Source organism: Ictalurus furcatus, chromosome 26 (genome assembly GCF_023375685.1).
Source record: "Ictalurus furcatus strain D&B chromosome 26, Billie_1.0, whole genome shotgun sequence".
In the NCBI taxonomy this organism is placed as follows: Eukaryota; Metazoa; Chordata; class Actinopteri; order Siluriformes; family Ictaluridae; genus Ictalurus; species Ictalurus furcatus.
Genome location: NC_071280.1, coordinates 13,162,841 through 13,182,425, shown reverse-complemented (window position 1 = coordinate 13,182,425; position 19,585 = coordinate 13,162,841). Strand labels below are relative to the sequence as shown.

Genomic DNA, 19,585 nt, shown 5'->3' with positions numbered 1-19,585 from the left:
GGCTTGGAGCAATAGTTTCGGGATAAACTTCTACCTGTAACTAAACAGCAATGGACTCCCCTATCAAAGAGCATCAAATGTTCATCATCATACTACAACATCTCTGTTGTCATTTCCAAGAAATTACAATTAACCTCTGGGCCTGAACAGTGCCCGATACCAACACTTTACTCCAATTCTCAACCTGACAATCAGGATTGAGTCGATCTAATTTTCCCCATCATTGCTTATGCAATATCCCCTGCTCAGAGCCCTGCCTCAGTAGGACATCCCAAGTGGTATTCTTCATTCAATGCTCCCTCAACGTCATAATATCTGAATCAACAGGCAATATGATTGACGGGGAAGTAGATACGACTCCTCGTCCTGACTTGATGGGAGATTAACACTGAATGTGCAGAAATTAACACGACCTGTGCTTCTCCACTGAGCAGATGTTTTATTGACGGCTGCTTTGTCTAATCCTCTAAAAACAGTGTTCTGGCCCCAACTTTAACCCCTGCCAGTACAGATTTAAATTCAATCCTAAATCTTAGCGACCACCATTTGCAGGTTGAAATAAACACCTCCTACTTTTTGCATCAGAGCATACTACACAAGTTTGAGCATTTCACGCGTCCTGAGCTATTAAATGACCAGAGACGATATTCCATCACCCTCTTAAATCACTGAAATCTGCTGTTACATTGAAGAAACAAGTTGCGCATGCAAAAGCACCTCCTCTTGCCTAAGAACTGCTGCATGCAATCGTGAAAACACTGCACAGTGTTTAGCCTTGCAAGCCGAACTATCTGCAGTTCATCAAACATCGATTTTCATTCCTACGTGATGACGTTATTTGAGCACTGCCTTCAGGACCTCGGTCTAAAAATGTTTACGTCTTTATAGGCACTAATTACCTGTGCCATCTGCCACATTACACCCTTTCTCTCCCTCTTTCTTCTCCTCTTTCTCAGGATCCACATCCATCTTCTCCTCGTTTCTGTCTTTCGCCTCATCTTGCTCTCCCTGACCCTCATCTTCCTCACTGAGGCAGAGAAACCCCTCTTTCACTTCCGGGTCACACTCCAGGCTGGCGGCCGGAGAGCCGGAAGGAGACGAGGAGGAGATGCTCTTACTGCTTTTGTCCTCCGCTGAACCGTTGTCAAGGGAAGTGCTGTCTGTATCCATGGGCAGCTCGCCGTTCAACGCTTGGTCTGTTGCGGTCTTTTTCTGCTCTGCCTTCTTGTCAGACACCGACGGAGAACCGGTGCGTGCAGATTTGGTGATCTGGAATAAAAGAAGGCAAGAAAGACAGGCGTGACAAAACTATCCGAACAATTCTGGTCTCTGAGAGTCTTGGGTGGAGGAGTCTCGAGATGCAGGAATCTGTCAGATTTGCTTTTCAAGATTCTGTTAGTGTGTTTACATTAGCAGAATACTAAACACTTTAAAATGTTATGTACTAACTCTGTATAAGAATCTCTATTTTCTATGTTCATGGAGTCTTTAAGGTCCTGGGCATGACTCACATCGATCTGGTCAGCTTTGATTTCTTCGGCCTTCTTATCATCCTTCTGGTCTTTCTCGTCACCTTTGCCCTTCTCGGAGCCTTTCTTCATAGAAGGTGAAGGGTTTCGATTTTCACTGACAGCCGGAGATGGCGATCGCGAGATTGAGACTGAGCGAGATGGAGAAGCACGTGACAACGGTGAGGCAGGAGACTTCGTCCCAGTCTCCTTGTCCTTCTCTTTCCCCTTCGCTCCATCCTCCCCGTGCGTTCCGTTCACCAGTGGTGTCTGGGGCCGTGAGGAGGAGGAGTTTGGGTTCGCCGTCACCAAGGTGTTATGCAGCACCTCCAGCTGCTGGCGATCGCTCATCTTCATGGTTTTTCGAGCGCGGAATATTTTCTTCTGAGGCTCTTCTGGAACGGCAACTTCCATTTTTTCACCTGGTTAAACTAAGAGAGAGACAGTTGGCCAATTAGTTCAAGTCAATTGCTTAACTTCATTTAACAGAGAAACACTTTAAAAATATTCCATCTACTCAAGTGCTCTTTTATTGGTCCAAGACAATTATAGTTAAGAACACTAGGTGGCACTCTGCACCCTACATGACACTTTGCTTTAGTCCAGATACCACTAATGTCCTTTAACACAAATCTATAGCTGTCTTTGTCCTAATGCCACTGATCAGCGGTTCTCCACCCAAGGACACAGTTAAGTCCTTAAAATGCAGTTCAACCCCAGAAAGAGGGGAAAAAAAAAATCCTGCACAGATTTCTACACCTAAACAAGTCTGCTTACACTGCCATCTTCAGCAAATCTCCTCAGAGATCAAGCTAGTCTGAAGACAGCAGTTAGATTTAGGCAAGTCCCTGACCGAAAACTAACCCACTTCCCCGATCAAATTAGAATAACTAATACACTTCCTCTACTGAGACAGAACAAAATGCATCTGTTAGGGAAAAACGGGAGGGGTGAAAACCCAGCACTGTATCTCCTCCCACTTCAACCTCACTGGTCAGAGGCACAGCCAATGAGGACAACAGGATACAGAGTCTGCTAGCGACAACAGAGGCTGATTAGGTAATGCTCTGATCTTTTATCAAGTTTCACAGTTGATTCCGAGCTCATGTTCAAGATCGTGTTTAAATTCGTCTGTCCCACTAGCATAGCACAAAGTGATCCAAAACCACAGAGTAACCCGACACAGGGGTGCACAGATCTTTCCCATGGTGTTTCATGAAGGTGTATAAACTACATTTCCTCACATTAAATTAAACATAACCAAGCAGCATAAAGCTCACAAAACAGAGCTTGTCTCACCTGATCGCTGTGTTCCGCTGTACCTCCTTGTTCATGGAGGGAATTGCCCACACAATTTTACAGGAACCTGAGAATAAAGATTTTTTTTTTAAAAAAACAACAAAACACGGTAGCAACATTGACCTTACTTTAGTGTACAGTAGTTTAATGATACATTAACAGTTTATTAATCAGGTACCAGGACTGGCTACAGCTGGCATGTGTTTCTAGTCCCGCAGGACTTCTGACTCAAGACCAGATTCACTTATGGATCTCAGACTCGTAGCAATAATGTATTCCTAACTATAACCACCATAAATACTGCAGCAACTGTTTTGTACATTGTAACCCTACTGCTAACGTACATTAAAACAAATATTTTACCCCTATCAAGCAAAGTACAGAATATCTTCGCTCAGTTTAAGCTTAGACTCGGTACTGCTGACATTTTAACTCCAGTCAAAACAGTGTAGTCATGATGACACTACATAGAAATTGTGTGACACAATGGGCAATTAACATTCAGATTTGTATTACAAAGTAAGCAGAACTGATATCCAAAAGCCCCTTTGTCAAATGAGATTTGCATCTCCGTTCCAGTCTGATCCCTTTTTTCATCTTTTTTTTTTTCCACGAATAGGGATTCGATATGCATGTTTAAATGGCCTTGTATGTCTAGACATGACCGAATTTCTCTTTTTTTTTTTTTTTTTAATTAAAAAGACCAGCCTCATTTCTGTATTGCCCGTGTGAAATCCTGTTAGTGCTGCTTTCTCTCATTTATCCTCAACACGAATAAGCATCTAAAAAAAAAAATCACTAGAACCCTACGAGCCCATCATTAGCATAAACGGATCTTCATTTTCATCTTCTGCATGCTTGAACTAGCCGTTGCATTGCTGCTGCACTGCTGCAGTTCTGCTATTGCACACTGTCTGCTCGCTAAATATAGCAACGTCTCCTTCTGAGCCACGTGCACAGCGCCTCTCGCTTCCTGTCAAACTGTTCATACTCCACCTACAACATGGAATAACTAGTGACCATGACAACAGGTCTGAAAATGTATTTCTACATATACACCGCGTCCGAGCAGAATGATCGAGTCAGGCAAGCTTTTTTTTTTTTAAATAAGAAAAAAAAATATGACGTGATTTCTGGGATGCACAGCCTTAATTGTGATAATCTACGTATTGGCTATTAGTATGTTAGCAAAAATGTACATTTGAATAGAGACATCTAAAACGACACTGAACGTTGTAATCCGAGGAAGATCAGTTACCACACGCAAGGTGCGCTTGGTAATCCAATGCGCACAAATTTTGAATATCAAATAAACATTTTCCACAACTGCATCACTGAACTTTAAATCACATTTATAAAATAAATAAATAGAAGGCAGAGCCACATATTCCCAAATTCTCCCAATTCTGACAAACAGAACACACCTAACAGGAAAACATGGCGTGTGATAAAACAGGAATTAAAAATGCGTGTACTAGATTCTTCCTTCCGCCACGTATTTCCTGGATCAGAGTTCCATTATTTGTCTGGGGGGGAAACAAAAAACAGGCTACTAGCTGGTAGTATGGTCCCCATTTCAAATGTTGTTCATGGTGCTTAACGTTTGCCCTCCCCTCCCCCACAGCATTGCAGGAACCGAGTGTAGTGCTCCTCATAGAAACTCAAGATGGCCACCAGGGCTTGGCCCTCCGCACCTTTTTTTCCCCCCTGTTTAAGCCATTTTTTTCCCTTTTAGGGGAATATTGTTCATAGTGTCACTGCCTGCTAGTTATACCAATATTGATACTCAATACACAATTCCCTCAAAAGGGAGAATGGCCTGCTAGCCCTGATGGCTAATTACAACAAATAATTAAAGAAAAACAGAACGAAAAGGAAAATTCTGTTTAGTTCAATTGAGTTTTTCCAGCTTCCTTTTCCACGAAGAAATGTTAAATCAGTATTTCTCAGCATAATCTGATAGCTGTCAAAATGGATGACTTCACCTAGCCTGTATATCCATTCCAAATGAGCTCATTTGAAGGGGGAAAGAGACCAACACAGAGGTTTACAAGCATATGTAGTCCCTAGCAAGAAACCCAAAAACCACTGAGGAGCAAATCGATGCACAGAAATCGCTCCCCTTCATCATGCATAAACTAAGCTGTAGCAGACTGTAGGACCTGTGTGCATCTAGACAAAAGGCATGTAGTCTTTACCAAATTCAGCACTGGCATAATAGTTCATGTGATTAACTCAGTCACTGGAGATACAAATACTTATGCTAGCAATCACATGCGATAAAACTTGCAAACTTATAAGTCATGAGCTAGAAAAGTGGACCATGACTAATCTTTCAATGCTTCATAGCTAATCACTAGTATCTCTGACTAAGAGTAGGATATTTGTTTAAGGAAATATAAAGTGGTGTAGGGTGGGGTGTTTGTTAGTAGCTCTGGTAGCTTGGACTCTCAAATTTGTAGTTTTCCCTTCAGGTAAAATCAAGGTGTTGTCAATGTCACCAACAGCCAGAGATACAAAAATTCAAAAGCCAAATTTACTAGTTGAAAATATCTTAAACGAAAGCTGTAGCATAAAAATCAACAATTAGGAAGCTTACAGAGGTATATCCCCTCCCCCACTGGTACACTCCACGCACACAGCAACTGCAGAATGTTCCGGCTACACTCAGACTATACCATTCTGCCAATTAAGAGGGGTGATAAGAGACTACTCAAATTCGTAACAAGAGAGCAGAGCTATTTAAAAAGGGCTTCCTGTAATTGTTTACAGGCTATAAGCCTGCTGTTTTTAAACGAACAAAAAACGGAAATCGCTATTTAAAAATAACAAAAACAGACTGTAGAATAGTAAAGAAAAGTATGAACATTCTCAAACCGAATAAACTGCACCCAAAGACCTGAACAATTTGTAGACCAAACACTGAAAGTGTACAAGGCAAATAAATCTGGGTGTAAATGATCTGTAAAAATTTCATATACTACAAGAAAAATAGTCAAAGATCTCATTAGTAAAAGGTTGAAATTGATCCCTACCCCCACTACTGCACAAACAGAGTGGAAAATTACAGCTGGGCATGGATCGTACCACTTTCACAAAGGAGAGGGTGTTCTGCCTCAACACACAAGGTAACAAGGTTAATTACAACACCACCACCAAAAAGCACAATTTTAGCTACTATGTAGCTATGCCAACATGCAGACATAGTCCATGCGTGTGCATAGTGACGTGAGACAGCACATCAAAACTCACTAGTGAGCACAAGGGGTTTTGGGGGTTGTTAAACATTCTGGGACAAAAGGCACAAAGAATAATTTTTCTTTTTTATATCCATAATATTGTGATCTTTCAGAGAAAGTAACATCTCAGGTGTAACCATGTTTGATGTTTACAAGCTCATGTGAGAGTCATGAGGTGTCCAAAAATATCTCCATAAAAATCATAAAGATCAGCTGTATGAATACTGAATGCACAAGGTAGCAAGCTAACATCTATCAAATCTGAATAGCTCAACACACACACACACACACACACACACACACACACACAGAACCACTGGGGGAGGGGAACTAAACAAGCAACCAACACTATATGTTACTGGGTGTAGCAGAAGGTTCGGGTGTCACCATTAACACCACTTGTACAAGTATCATGGTTACAACACACCATGTATGACTGCTCTAGATAAATACTGCTCATGTCCTGGTATTTCATATAGCCTATAAACACAAATGTTATTCAGAACCAACATGGCGAAAGGGACCCCTCCCCCACTGCTACGCAAGAGTGGAAAATTACAGCTACACATGGATTGTACCACTTTCACAAAGAGGGGTGTTCAACTGTTTAGCTCTGCCTCAACACAAGAGGGAGCATGACAAACCTAAACTAAAAGGCTCAGTTTCTAATAAGAGATTAATCAGAAAAATCTCCCCCTCAAATAATGAGAAACAACGTAAATACCCTGTGTGTGGTCTGAGTTTTTAAAAATGGTACAGCACATCAAGACTCACTAGGGAAATTGCGAACACAGTCATGTTTCACAGTAGGGTATTTTGGGTAACAAGGCATGGAGAACAAGTTTCAGATTTTGGGATCTCACAGAAATGGTGTTTTTGTCCTAGCAGAGTGACCTGTATAAACCAAAGTTATAACATTTGTTTTTTTTTTTTGTTTTTTTTTTAAGTGTATGACAGTTGCCTCCAACAAAACCAGAATTGGTTAAAAAGGCAACAATCAGAAAGAAGTAATACACAAGGCAAGTGGGATAGGATCTCTCAGACCGGAGGAAGTCGAAACACACATACACACAAGCATGAACCAGGGAGTGTGTCTAAACAAGCAAACGCCATGTTACTGGGTGGAGCACAGTGTGGTGATAATGCTGAAACCTGAACACAGCGTTGTACGAACACCAACAGTTACAGCACAAATACAACGGGTGTCACAGCAGGGACAATTCCCTACAAGAAATCAAGTCAAAACGTTCTATAGAAACAGGACCATACTTTAAAAAGGTATAAAGGCAAACAAGTCTCAATGTAAAGGTGTGTGTAAATCATCATGTACGACATGAAAAATAGTCAAAGACCATGTGGTGAAAGGTTGAAATAGACCCCCTCCCCCACAGCTCCACAAAGCAAGTGGAAAATTACAGCTAGGCACAGATCATACCACTTTATCACAAAGGAGAGGGGTGTTCTGCTCTGCCTCAACACAAGAGGGAGCTTGACAGGAATAGCCCTAATTTGTAGTTAAGTGATTAACTCAAAACCCAAAGAACATTGCTTTGTTACAATGTAGCTGCTTGTTTGTCCCATGTGTGGGGAATTATGGCACAGCACATCAAGACTCATTTTTCCCCCCGGGAGAAACCGTGGCCAAACAAGGAGATCCGATGAGTTCGTACTAAAAATCTCAAACAGAAAAAAGAACCAGGAAAAGCAAGAAGAAAATCTGAGAAACATTTGTTAAATCACTCATCATCTGTGCACAGTGTAGTGAGCAAAAGGCTCATAACTGAAGAACTCCCAACATATACAGACACAAGTGAGAGAAGCAGCGGGGGATGAGAAGTAAACCAACACGTCGTCAGTGGGTGGAGCAGATGTACTCAGGTGTGACCACCACCACCACACCATGTAGTGACAACGAATTTACAGGGCAAACGTTGTACTAGATAAAATATGCCAAAATTAGGTCTTTGCTCCAAACCTCCATGAACCTTCACACAAACTTTGAAGACGACATAAATGTCTCTAAACAGACATTGTAAACAGTAATCCATGACAAGGTGGTGAAAAGCAGAAACTCCATCCCCTCCCCCACTGCTGTGGAGAGTGGAAAATTACAGCCAGGCACAGATTGTACCACTTTCACAAAGCAGAGGGGTGTTCTGCTGCACAAATCTTTATCAACACAAGAGGGAGCATGACAAGTTCTGGTCCAGATTATAAACGTATTGTCTGTAATGATTAGTTAATCACCAAACCTGAGCTTTCCAGCTCACATCACTATCACAGAAGTTGAGACAGCAAATTATTTAATTTTTTATTTAAAAAAAAAATAAAAACCCCAACCATCTCCTATTCTGATAATATTCAATTCTAATCTTCAAAATGTCTGCCTTTTTCATTCAACAGGTTTTTATTGACAAATGAGTGACAATTCTGTGACTATGCAAGTTAATCCATGGTGCCATTTGGTGACTTCGCGCAAACAGAAGTTGGCAACACTGATGGTACAGCATATTAGGACTCATTAATAAGAGAGCACCATGTTGAGGACACCCTCAACAAATCAGGATGAAAACAGATTTGCGTACATGTATGTAGGACATACGCATGTGAATAACCCCAGACTTTGTGATCCCACGTAAAAAAGCAAAACAAATCCTTGCAACATCAAGGTTTTCCTCTGAACAATGGAAATCAGGGTTTTGCCTACTATAGAAAGGCTTAGGCACAGTGTCCAGGTGTTTCGGCGGAGTGTCTTAAGCAGAATGAACGTAATAAGGCACTCTGGCGACATATCAGAATGAATGTAAAAACAGCAGTGAGAGTTCGCACACACCCCCATTCACACACTACAGACAATCAGCCTAAAACACATCTTTGGGCTGGGGGAGGAAACCAGAGTACCCGGAAGGGGAGAACACACAAACTCCATGCACACAGGGAGGAGGCAGTAATCAAACCCCCAACCCCGGAGGTGCGAGGCAAACATGCTAACCACAAAGTCACCAAGCCCCCAAAGAGTCCCTCCAGGATTTTGTGACCAGACATCATAACCGCAAAAATCAAGGAAACACAACATTTGCAGGACCTTGCAACTTTTCACAGATTTGGGCCAAGACACGTCATGTGACGTTATCATAACATGCATTTAGCCAAAGACCTCTTGGATTCACGCGAGTCGAACATGAGTACAGCTAAAAAGGTCTCATTTACCAAAAAAAAAAAAAAAAAAAAAAAAAAAAAAAAAAAAAAAAAAAAAAAACTGCAAAAGACTTGCAATTGCATTAAATTGTTTTGCACATTTTGCCAAATGAAGTAGTTTTCCGTAAAAAAAAAAACCCCACAAATTGCATCGCAAATTTTGAAAAAACTACAGCAAAATCAAGCATTTTTGGCCACAATAATCACACAAAAAAACTCTGCGAAATCCTGTATGGATTGCCCCAACAAAGAATAAATGAAGTACAAACCTTTTTTGTTAGGAATTAATTCTTGTGGACATTAACATTAGCAAAAGCAGATAGAGGAAAAAAATAACCAATGCAGCCTATTTTACAACTAAAGAAATTGCTAGCCAACTTATACAGATGTTAATCTTACGTTAGCCAGCAAAGCTAGTTAATTGATGTTACATAAAGATACCTCAACTAACTAACATTAGATATTAAACATAGCTTGGTATTTAAAGCTAGGCCATGTTAAAAACCGCTGTTCCAAAATGCAGCTGAGAGCTTCCCAAAAGAAGCTCAGGGCATTTTTGAAAACATAGTATGCTCCATAGGATTATTATGTGAAGCAGGCACTGACCATGTAAAAAAAAAAAAAAAAAAAAAATTAGTCAAGAAAAGCAGCACAAAATTCAAAAGATACGCCTGTTAATTCTCACTCAGTAGCTTGCCCCAATCAGCTACAACGCAAGCAATACACATGAGTGAGCTAACGTGTCAGCCAGGAAGAGCTCATAAACACACGCGCACACAGAACCAGAGGGGCAGGAGGACTACATAAGCAACCAACACCACATGCTCCTCGGTGTAGCACATTGTGTTTAGGTGTCACTATTAACACCTTGTTGTAGGAATATCAACACAGTGTAAACTACAACACTGAACCAGGTAAAACATACCAACACACAAACTAGACCAAGTCCTATAATATGTGTGTGTGTGTATATATATATATAAAAATTAAGTCAAGATATACATTCAAGAGGGCAAAAGAAAAGAATGTCTTGGTGTATAACTGTAAAAAATCATTAAGCAAAATAGTTTTAAAAAAATAAAATAAAAATAACCACATGGTAAGAGCTGCAAATCAATCCCCTCCCCCATTTCTGCACAAAGAGAGTGGAAAATTACAGCTAGGTGCAGATCGTACCATTTTCACAGAGGGGTGTTTTGCTGCGCAGCTCTGTCTCCACACAAGAGGGAGCATGACAGAAATATTGCCTATAATATAGTTCCTCCAATGATGGTCTTAATATATAAGCATGCAGTCTACAATTAAGTAATTAAATAAATAATAATTTAAAAAACAAAACAAAAAAAAAAAAACCTTTACCATAAACTCGGCACCGCTAGTTAGTAGCGCAGTAAAGCACTGCTTGGTAAACATGCGATCACCATCTTAAAAGGTACTTGCAAACAATCTGGGCAAAAAGGACTATGGACAAATTTGTGTACAACTCCAGATCTACTGACATTACAAAAGAAGCAGAGCAAATCACTGCAACAAGCTCTTCCTGTGGTGTCATGGGTGAAGCCTGACCGATGAAAGAAAAAGAAAAAAAAACCATACTGACAGGCATGCTAAAATTCAGAGGTTGAGTGACCAGCCAAAACATACTCATAACCATGTTGGTTTCATGATAGAAATCAAGATTTTTATTCTCTCAGTAGTTATACACAAAGCACAGGATCTGCTGGCACCAGAGAAGTGGAAACATGCTTCCTCTGGTCTAGTACAAGCTTCACACAATATGTATAATTGTAAAATATTTTATATACATTAAAAAAAAAGTCTCTGGCTGTAGTCAATCTCCACATGGTGAAAGGCTGAATAAATCCCCTCCTCCACTTCTGCACAAAGAGAGTGGAAAATTACAGCTACGAACGGATCGTACCACTTTTTCCAAGGACACGGCTGTGGAGCTGCACAGCTCCGTCTCGACATTAGAGGGAGCATAACAAAAATTGTCCTATACAAGCCCACCATTTGAAAACCTCTAAGAAAATGACTTTGGTACTTTGAACACTTGTCATTTTGTGCCTAGATTTATATGTTATTTCAATAACAAGTGTGGTATACCATGAACTGCGAGTACGAGATACACCTCCTGCTATTTTTTCCCCCCCAAGTGCTTTTCTGAAGCAGATCGCCTAACTTTAGCCTAAATTCGTCAGAGCCTGCAGGATTGTCAACACAAGTAAGCCTGTGGTTTAGATGTAGGGCTTTCGTGTGCGTGTTCTTTGCTCACTCCAGATTTGTCCACATAGCCAGTGATTCCATTTGGCTGCATCTATATCTGCAATCTGTAACACTCAGATTTCCCCACTGAGGTTTCCAGGACACATGGAATATTTGTGATTTTCCTGTACCCCACCCCCTCCCCCGAGCATAAAATGTGAAGTTCTGTCAAGTGTTAGTTATGATTGCAAAATCCTTAAACTAGCATTTCAATTATGCATGTGGTATTGACATACATTAATGATGAACAAGGAAAATTCCAAAATGGGTAAGTGTTTGGCTTAGAGGATGTGATGAGGGAAGTTCGTAATTCCAGTAAGTGCAAGAAAACCTCTAGGCCTATATGGTATGTGCTTCTCATTAGCAGATGCTCTATAGAAAAGGCATCCAATATGAAATCTTGAAGAGCATAACCATGGTCATGTCCAAACAGCTTTCTTAAGACTATCATGTACGTTCCGATGCAGTCTGTAAAACGTTACCTTCAGGAATGCAGGTACTAGTCACCAAATACTGGATTTCATTAATGTAATCCAATTCACCAGTCTTCTGATTAAGGCACTGAAGAACCAGAAACCACCATCTTCCATATATTGTAAAAATACACTCTGAATTTTATCCTCAAATTGTGGCTTGGTTCATAAAAGTAAACCACCTTAACAACATGACTGTCATGCTATGTTTGTGGCCTAAAGTTTGTTATTCTAAATTGTGGGACTGCCAAAAAGTTGGATCCTTGAGCATGACCCTATGCTCTCTGCTTGAACTTGATTCTGCCTCACTTGAAAGAGGCTTTGAATCATCTGCCAACTAAATAAACATGTACATAAAAATGCATTCAAAGGAAAACAAACAAGGTATAAAACTAACTTTAGTGCTGCAAAAACATACTGGTTATGAGAAAAAAAATTATAATAATTGGTCATGGTAATTTTAATTGTCAATACAGCAAACAATAACAAACCTTCTGTAATACAAGACCATGCATCTAATCTTCAGGCAAAACTACAGGAAACTATCATTGATGCATGACAAAACATGTCTGGTTAATTAGGAGAAATCTTCAGTCAATGAATTTCTGCACCTCCATAGACTTATTCCTCCTAGATTTATAACCATCTAATGGGTAAATCATTAGAAATTTAGCAGTTAGTGAGCAGTTAAAGAAGAAAAAAAAGAAAAAGAAAAAAAAAGGAAATTGCTCAATATTTACTTGCCTCATTTAAGCATTGCAATATTACACAAACAATAAATCACATTGCTTGTTTACATTGCTTGTATAGGGACACAAGTTTTAAACTATAGCTTTGACTAGTTAAAGTAATTAATATTGCTTTTCAACATGTTACAGTAAAATTCAAAGAGATGTTTTCTGTTGCAGTAATTCAACTTGTACAGCTGAAACTTGGGGATCCATCGATTTGAGATGGAGCATAGACTCGGTCAATACTGGCTTGAAACCTTGATTTGGTATTTTCTGACTGGATTCATTGACAGCGTTATGCTGACTGACAATGCAGATATTGCAACCTAACTTGAAATAATCAGAATCCCTCTTTACATGGTCCTGATCCCACGCAGTTGGTCAGTTAAGACACTGCAGTAAGATCACAAAGAAGAGAAACAAAGAATTCCATGATATGAAAATATCATGACAGTGGTAAAGTGGTAGAGAACAAGAAATCCGAGATCCTTTCCTTCCCGAAATTTTTACCAGATACCAAAAGGTGTGAGCAAAAAGGGAGATGAGAAATTTAAACTTAAAGAAGCAAGGTTTGTCTTAATCCCAGGACTCTCAATGAAATTATTAAAATTCCATATGCCGCAAACTACAGCATGAGACAAAGTCTAAATTATCTTCAATATGAGTTTCCTTTTCTCCTTCCGTGAAACAATAAATCGAACCACCCCTACAATGGGGCCTTCTGCACAAACCACACATTTGTGATCTATGAAATCAGATCTACGAGCCAGAATAAAGCATGTTACACAGATGTGCATAAACATGGATTAATCTCATCACAAATCCAAGAATGGAAGAATATTTAATGTCTTAAAAACCAACTGTGCCTTTGCTAGCATGTATCATGCTACTGCTGGCAAACATTTGGTGGCTTTTTTGAGGAAATCCCCAAGTAAGCTAATCATTAAGTGTAATCAACAACTATGATCATAGTTGATACATAGTTACAATGGTTGTTGGAGCTCATGCAAGACCTGCTTCAATCAACTTCAGAGCTCATGTGAGTAAACTTTAGAGATCTCTGAGCTGCAGCCAGGTTCAAGCTTACTGACATCAGCGGATTTTGTTTTAGCTGCAGGCGTGTACCATGATCACATCTGCGCTTGGAAGTTCTTTGAAGGTTGCAAACCCATGGTTCAGACACGTAGCCGCCACTGGTGTGCATATTCTCCATTTTGGTAATGGCGTTCTCACTAAAAGGTTTTACTGGTTACACTGATTTCAGCTTACACTGATTCCAGCTTAATGTGATGTGGTAACATCTACTGAGAACTCAATACTTCTTAGGAATTCTCAGGTTTTCCTGTTGAGACTAAAGTATTTCTTCCACAAGCAAAAAGGGGTGCAAGTTCTCCCCAGAGAAAACCAGAAGTGTTCCAATACTGTACACTCTTCTTTGATCCTCATCTTCATGTTTCCCAGCCAAACAAGTCAATCAAAATCAAGACAGATGGTGAAGGAGCAAAGTCAAAAATGACTCCAGATGAAAGCCCCAATGTGATCCTCATCACCAGATTTCTGTGGTGACAAGCACACCAGAGATAGCTTCTCAAAGACACTGAAGAGAAAATACATCTCCAGATTTCCACATATTGGTGTACCCATGGGTGGGCCAGGGTGGGTCTGTGCTACCTCGATCTGCAGTGGACACACCCAAATGTGTAGCAGACTATTCCATTTTTAACCAAAATGTGGTATGAACCTCTAAAAACTACCTAGCTACCAGTTTAGCCAGGTGAGACAGTTACCTGTAGTTTTTCCCTGTCTAATTAGTCAATATTACAGACTAGGTTACTGACAAACCTGATTTCTACACAAGATTATGCTCATTAAACAAAAGTTGTTTATAAGAAAGTACAGGGTAAAAATGCACTCCCGAACAATCTAGAAGATAAGACAAGATATGAGTTTCAATAAATCTTATTTAGTGCCTCACTTCTGGCACATCTTTTTCTAGAAGTGCATCTAAATCCATGTTTTGTTATTGCTTTTTCTTGTTATTGCTTATTGCTATTTCATAGGGGGGGGGGGGGGGGGGCACCAAAAAAAAAAAAAAAAAACATAAGCAAATGACAATTTAAAACAATCACTGTGGAAAGCTCTCACAAAAGTGCAAGATCATTTACACATCAATTCATAAATTATAGATTTTGTGTGAAGAGAAGAAAAAAAAGCGACAAAGTAATAGTAATGCAAGTATATGCCAAGTGCAAAATTGTTCAAGGACTGTCAAAAGAGTTAGTAGCTTTGCGCACATTAGTTGACGAGAGAAAGAATGTGAGCAAGCTAGGAAGCATAGCCTCTCGGTCCAAAGAGCACACACCATGTAGACAGGAGCGAGGGAGCAAAAGAGCAATACAGAGTCAGAGAAAGAGGAGGGGGAGGGGTGCACAGCTAGGACTCTACCATGTGCGTCAGGGTGTTGTGCAACAACACCAGTGCCTGGTGATGTGCAACACCACCAGTGCCTGGTGTTGCCAACAACCGCACTGCCCTAATCCAAAGGCCGGAAACAATTTAAGTTGACACTTCAGAAGCGTAATACATTCAAAATGAACCCTTTGCGACGGGAACAAATAGCTGTAAACCAAACAGGCTAATTCATCAAATTATGGCCAATCCGATTTTTTTTTTTAAAAAAGTAGAACTTTTCCAAAGAATATTCATCCTTACCAACAACCCACTGTCCCAAGCCAACATCAACGTACCCACAGCGCACACCATTTTCACAAACAGTAGTATTAAGATCCATACATAATACAGAAAACAAGAGAACAAGCTCTTCCGCACATTAAGAAAACATGAAACACTGAAAATAGATCCAAGAAAACATTTTTGTTAAGAAACCAAGGCGACAATCCAAACCATACCAAGTTTGCGACACTGCTTTCATGCTAACTTCTACGCGACATGACACACAGAACAGAAAAATGTCGAAAATATACTGAACAATGCTGAAAAATATATTTTCACTAAATTATAGTAGTGGCATAAAAGCGAACGAAAAAGATCCGGCATGACAAGAAATATGTAAAAAAAAAATGTTAAATGTAAACCTGCGTGAGCTTCAGACGTAGGCCATGAACAAGAATGCGAGTGCAACTGGCCTTACTCTTGCTCACCCTATATATAGGCGAGACAGAGTGAGGGAGAGAAGTTGAGCTGGGACTGTACCACGTGCACAGAGGGGTGGAGCATATTCTTTGCGATCTTCCCAGCAACACCAGAGCACAGTGTAGGAACACTAGTCACAATCACAAATACCACAAACAACAATAGACTAATAATCTGGACAGTTCTGTATGCAAGATTTGTCTTCACATGGCAAATCTTTCATACCTCAGGACATTTTTTTTAAATAAAAAAAAAAACAAAACTTCAAAATGTCATTTAAATGTGCGGTGCGAAATGTTAACATCTGAAAGGAAAAACTTCTAACTTAAATTAGAAAAAAAAAAGACCAAAATCCATGAAAAAGAAACACCATCCCCATCCCCCACTGCAGCACTGAGCAAACAGGATGGAAAATTACTGCTAGTCCCAGACCAAACCATTTTCAAAAAGTAGAGGGGTGACAGGATGTGCAACTCTGACTCAACACAAGAGGGAGCAAGACAAAGCCATGTGTTTAATAACCTGAAGCCTGTATATGCTTAAATTACAAAATCTAGTCTTCTAATAATAAGTCTGTGAGTTTTCTTACCATAAAGTGTGTAGCAAATCAGAACACTACTTACCACTTTCACATACTCAGTGAAGAAGAAAAATTATCATCATGTCAGGTAACCGAACTCGACTATTCAGTGTTTACCGAATTATGCTTAAAGAAGACAGAGGTTTTGGTTAACAGATTTTTAAAAAGTAGAAGGAAAGAAGGAATAATGAGAACTTGAGTGAGAGTACCACATGTCCTTTAGAGTTGGCATGTTGTAGATCTAATAGCTGAGAAAATTAAGTTTGTCTTTCCTCTGAATTGTGTTAAACCGGCATGTGTTCACACTGTTATATTCAAGTACATGAGTTCAAAGAGAAACTATGATCAGTCTTGTGATTCGACAATGGTAATTCATTTCATAACTTGGTCCAATTCAAAACATGGCTAAATCAGGATCACATAAGCATGGCTCGGTTCATGGGTTATATTTATATCCTTTATTACACTTTCCACAATAAGCTCAATTCTGCACCTTCAGGTGCCAAGTATTGCACAGAGACAAATGTCTCTAGTCAGCCTCCATTGCCAAGAACACCTCTGCCCCTCAAAATAACAGGAGGAAGTAGCCATTTACAAACATTTAAACAAATTTAGCAATATAGTAAAACAAGTTTCCTCATTTGGGACTATTGATCATAACTTGGCGTCTGTCTATGTTTAATGAATCTTGATCTCAAGGGGAATCAACTTTATACCACCTCTTATGGCAGGTTTACACTTTCATGAGTCTTGAGTATCAGGGATAGGGACTATACATATAAAAATTAACATGTAAATGCACCCAAGACACATATGCTACAGATTTAAATCCAGAGGACGGAGATGCATTTTAGCCACATGTTTAACAAGTGTAAATGTCTCTCCAAGCCACATTTAAAAGCCAATCCCCTCCCAACAGGCATCAGACATGCTCCGTTAATGCTGGCACTTTTAAAGTGTTAGTCAGATTTCAAAACCGCACAATTTATGATGCAGCGATCATCTTATCCATAAGTCAAATAAAAATAAAAGAACACTAGAATGGTGTTGAAATGTAATGAGCCGATCTGCATATTAACATACAATATAGCTATTCGATTTCAATAAAATCAGACTACTCCATCAAGGGAAAGATGTTATTAAAGATCCTGGGCAAGTTATTGTTTAATCTGTTATAAAATTCTGAGAAACTGTCTAATCTGCTGAGTCACCCGAGTTCTAGAGCAGGGGTTCCCAACAAAACTTTAGGTGTGTGCATGCTTATATTGTTGTTCAGTGTAACAGAACAAAGCCTGATCCAATTATTGATGCATTTTTATATTCTGTCCAGAACAGAGTTAATTGTGGTTATAGTCCTTATTATTTTTTAATGCAAAAATAACAATGAATATTATTCAATGGTTAGCATTAAAACTGTAAGAATGGATTTCACTGGCACTAAATTAGCCAAGGGTGTGTTTGGAGAGACGGAAAAAGTCGGTTGAAGTGAGAAAGCTATACAGGGTACAGGGCTATACCAAATGTTACCAGTACTGGGGGGTGTCTTTGAATGCCCTTTTCTTACCTATAATTAAAATGTAATATTATCACATGTATTCAACATAGCCAATTCTTCACTATGAGGAAAAACCAATTCACCAGTATATTACCACAGGTCTCATATATGGAAAGACTGTTAGCATGTTATTAATTTTACACATCCTGGTTACCACGCTCCTTCCCTGACACACACACACACACAGAACGGTGTATTCTAAATATCGAGAGTGAGACATTCTCAAAATTCGGCAGGCAATCTATAGCGCAAGTAACAAAGCAAGACTGCAAATATATGAAAAATAAATGCGCACCCCATGCTGAGTGCACAAACGTCCACAAGTCTAGTATGACACAGTGCACAGTCAGGTACTATAGCACTATCATACAGCACTAGACTTTACTCATGCAGTAAGCTTAAAATATCAAGCCTTGTAAAAGAGTAAAACATACTTAGATAAGCATTAGTACAAGATTACTTTAGCAAATAGAAAAACACATTAACAGTGCTGGCCAATCAGAGGTGTGCAGCAGAAACCAGTCTGAACCAGCTGAGACTTGTTCTGCTAAAAACAAAACCCTCCCCCAACAAATGCCCTTTCCTCGATATCCTCCTATTCCAAAATCACTGAACTAATGAAAACACTATACTGAAGAATTAAGGAAAGGTATTTCTTCAAAGAATCTTTTCACTAGATTAAAAACCCCTTTAAATTGAGACTAAATGAGTGTAAATACTTAGATAGTCTGCATAGGAGACTATCTGCAGATAGTCTGTAATTAGATGGTGTGTAATTATTAGATAACTTGAACCAAACATATTGGCTAGATCCAGTGAATTAATTCTAATAATAAACACAAACTGTCTATCACTGACTGCCAGTTAAAGGTCTTGTTGCTAAAGAGAACAAAAAAAAAAGGCAACACACTTCAACATGTGAAGCACAGCACTTCTATGAACTTTACAAAAGCAGCAGAATTAGTTTCTGCAGAATGCAGAAGAAAACAATGTGGCACGACGTTTAGGACGAGGTTCCTTTAAAAGCCCCTCCTATGTTCGTCCATTTCATACCAGCAGCTTGATAGTGCAGTAACACAAAATGGCCACCAGCTTAGCAAGAGCCTTGGCACTTGCTCAGTGAACCTGAATGAGGGCAAGCAGACAAGAAATTGCAGGCATTCCCAATGCGCCAATTTTTACAACTGCAGTTTATCCGATGCCCGTTTTTCTAGAAACGTAATCACTCCCTTAAATCGAGTACTTCATTGCTGTATTTTATTTTATCAAATCTCACTTTTGCTGTTAAAATCCATGCTGGATTATTCTGTTTTCATTGTATATCCACAATCACCTTTTGGAACAATGAAGGTGGTTGGGATCTCTTTGTTCGAGTAAGAACACATCAGTTTGAGAGGTTTTTCACCACCTGATCCCAATATACTGTCTTCTTGTGCATCACATGTAAGGGATGGAAAAGGAGTGAACAAGAATGAAAATGTCCCTGCTATTCCCGTGTAATCAAACACAAGTGCCCTGGGTTCAGTGCTTCAGTCTGGTGTTTCTTGAATTCCAGTGAATTCACCACAGATGGAGGACACAATC

General features: G+C 39.6%; 1 protein-coding gene across 4 annotated transcripts in view; it reads right to left on the bottom strand.

Annotated features, from left to right (window-relative positions):
* The window catches only part of atf7ip (activating transcription factor 7 interacting protein), a 57,396-nt gene that overhangs the window by 14,567 nt on the left and 23,244 nt on the right, over nucleotides 1-19,585 (bottom strand). The window contains exons 1-4 of one of the 4 annotated variants that reach the window (XM_053615191.1): nucleotides 15,809-18,597; nucleotides 2,808-2,874; nucleotides 1,512-1,939; nucleotides 900-1,269 (exon numbers count right to left, since the gene is read on the bottom strand). In XM_053615191.1, coding sequence (XP_053471166.1) covers nucleotides 900-1,269; nucleotides 1,512-1,922 — 781 coding nt within the window. In that variant the 5' untranslated portion in view covers nucleotides 1,923-1,939; nucleotides 2,808-2,874; nucleotides 15,809-18,597. Of the gene's footprint in view, nucleotides 1-899; nucleotides 1,270-1,511; nucleotides 1,940-2,285; nucleotides 2,422-2,807; nucleotides 2,875-15,808; nucleotides 18,598-19,585 lie in introns of those variants that run through there. The other 3 variants (XM_053615192.1, XM_053615189.1, XM_053615190.1) reach the window with 3 other exon arrangements.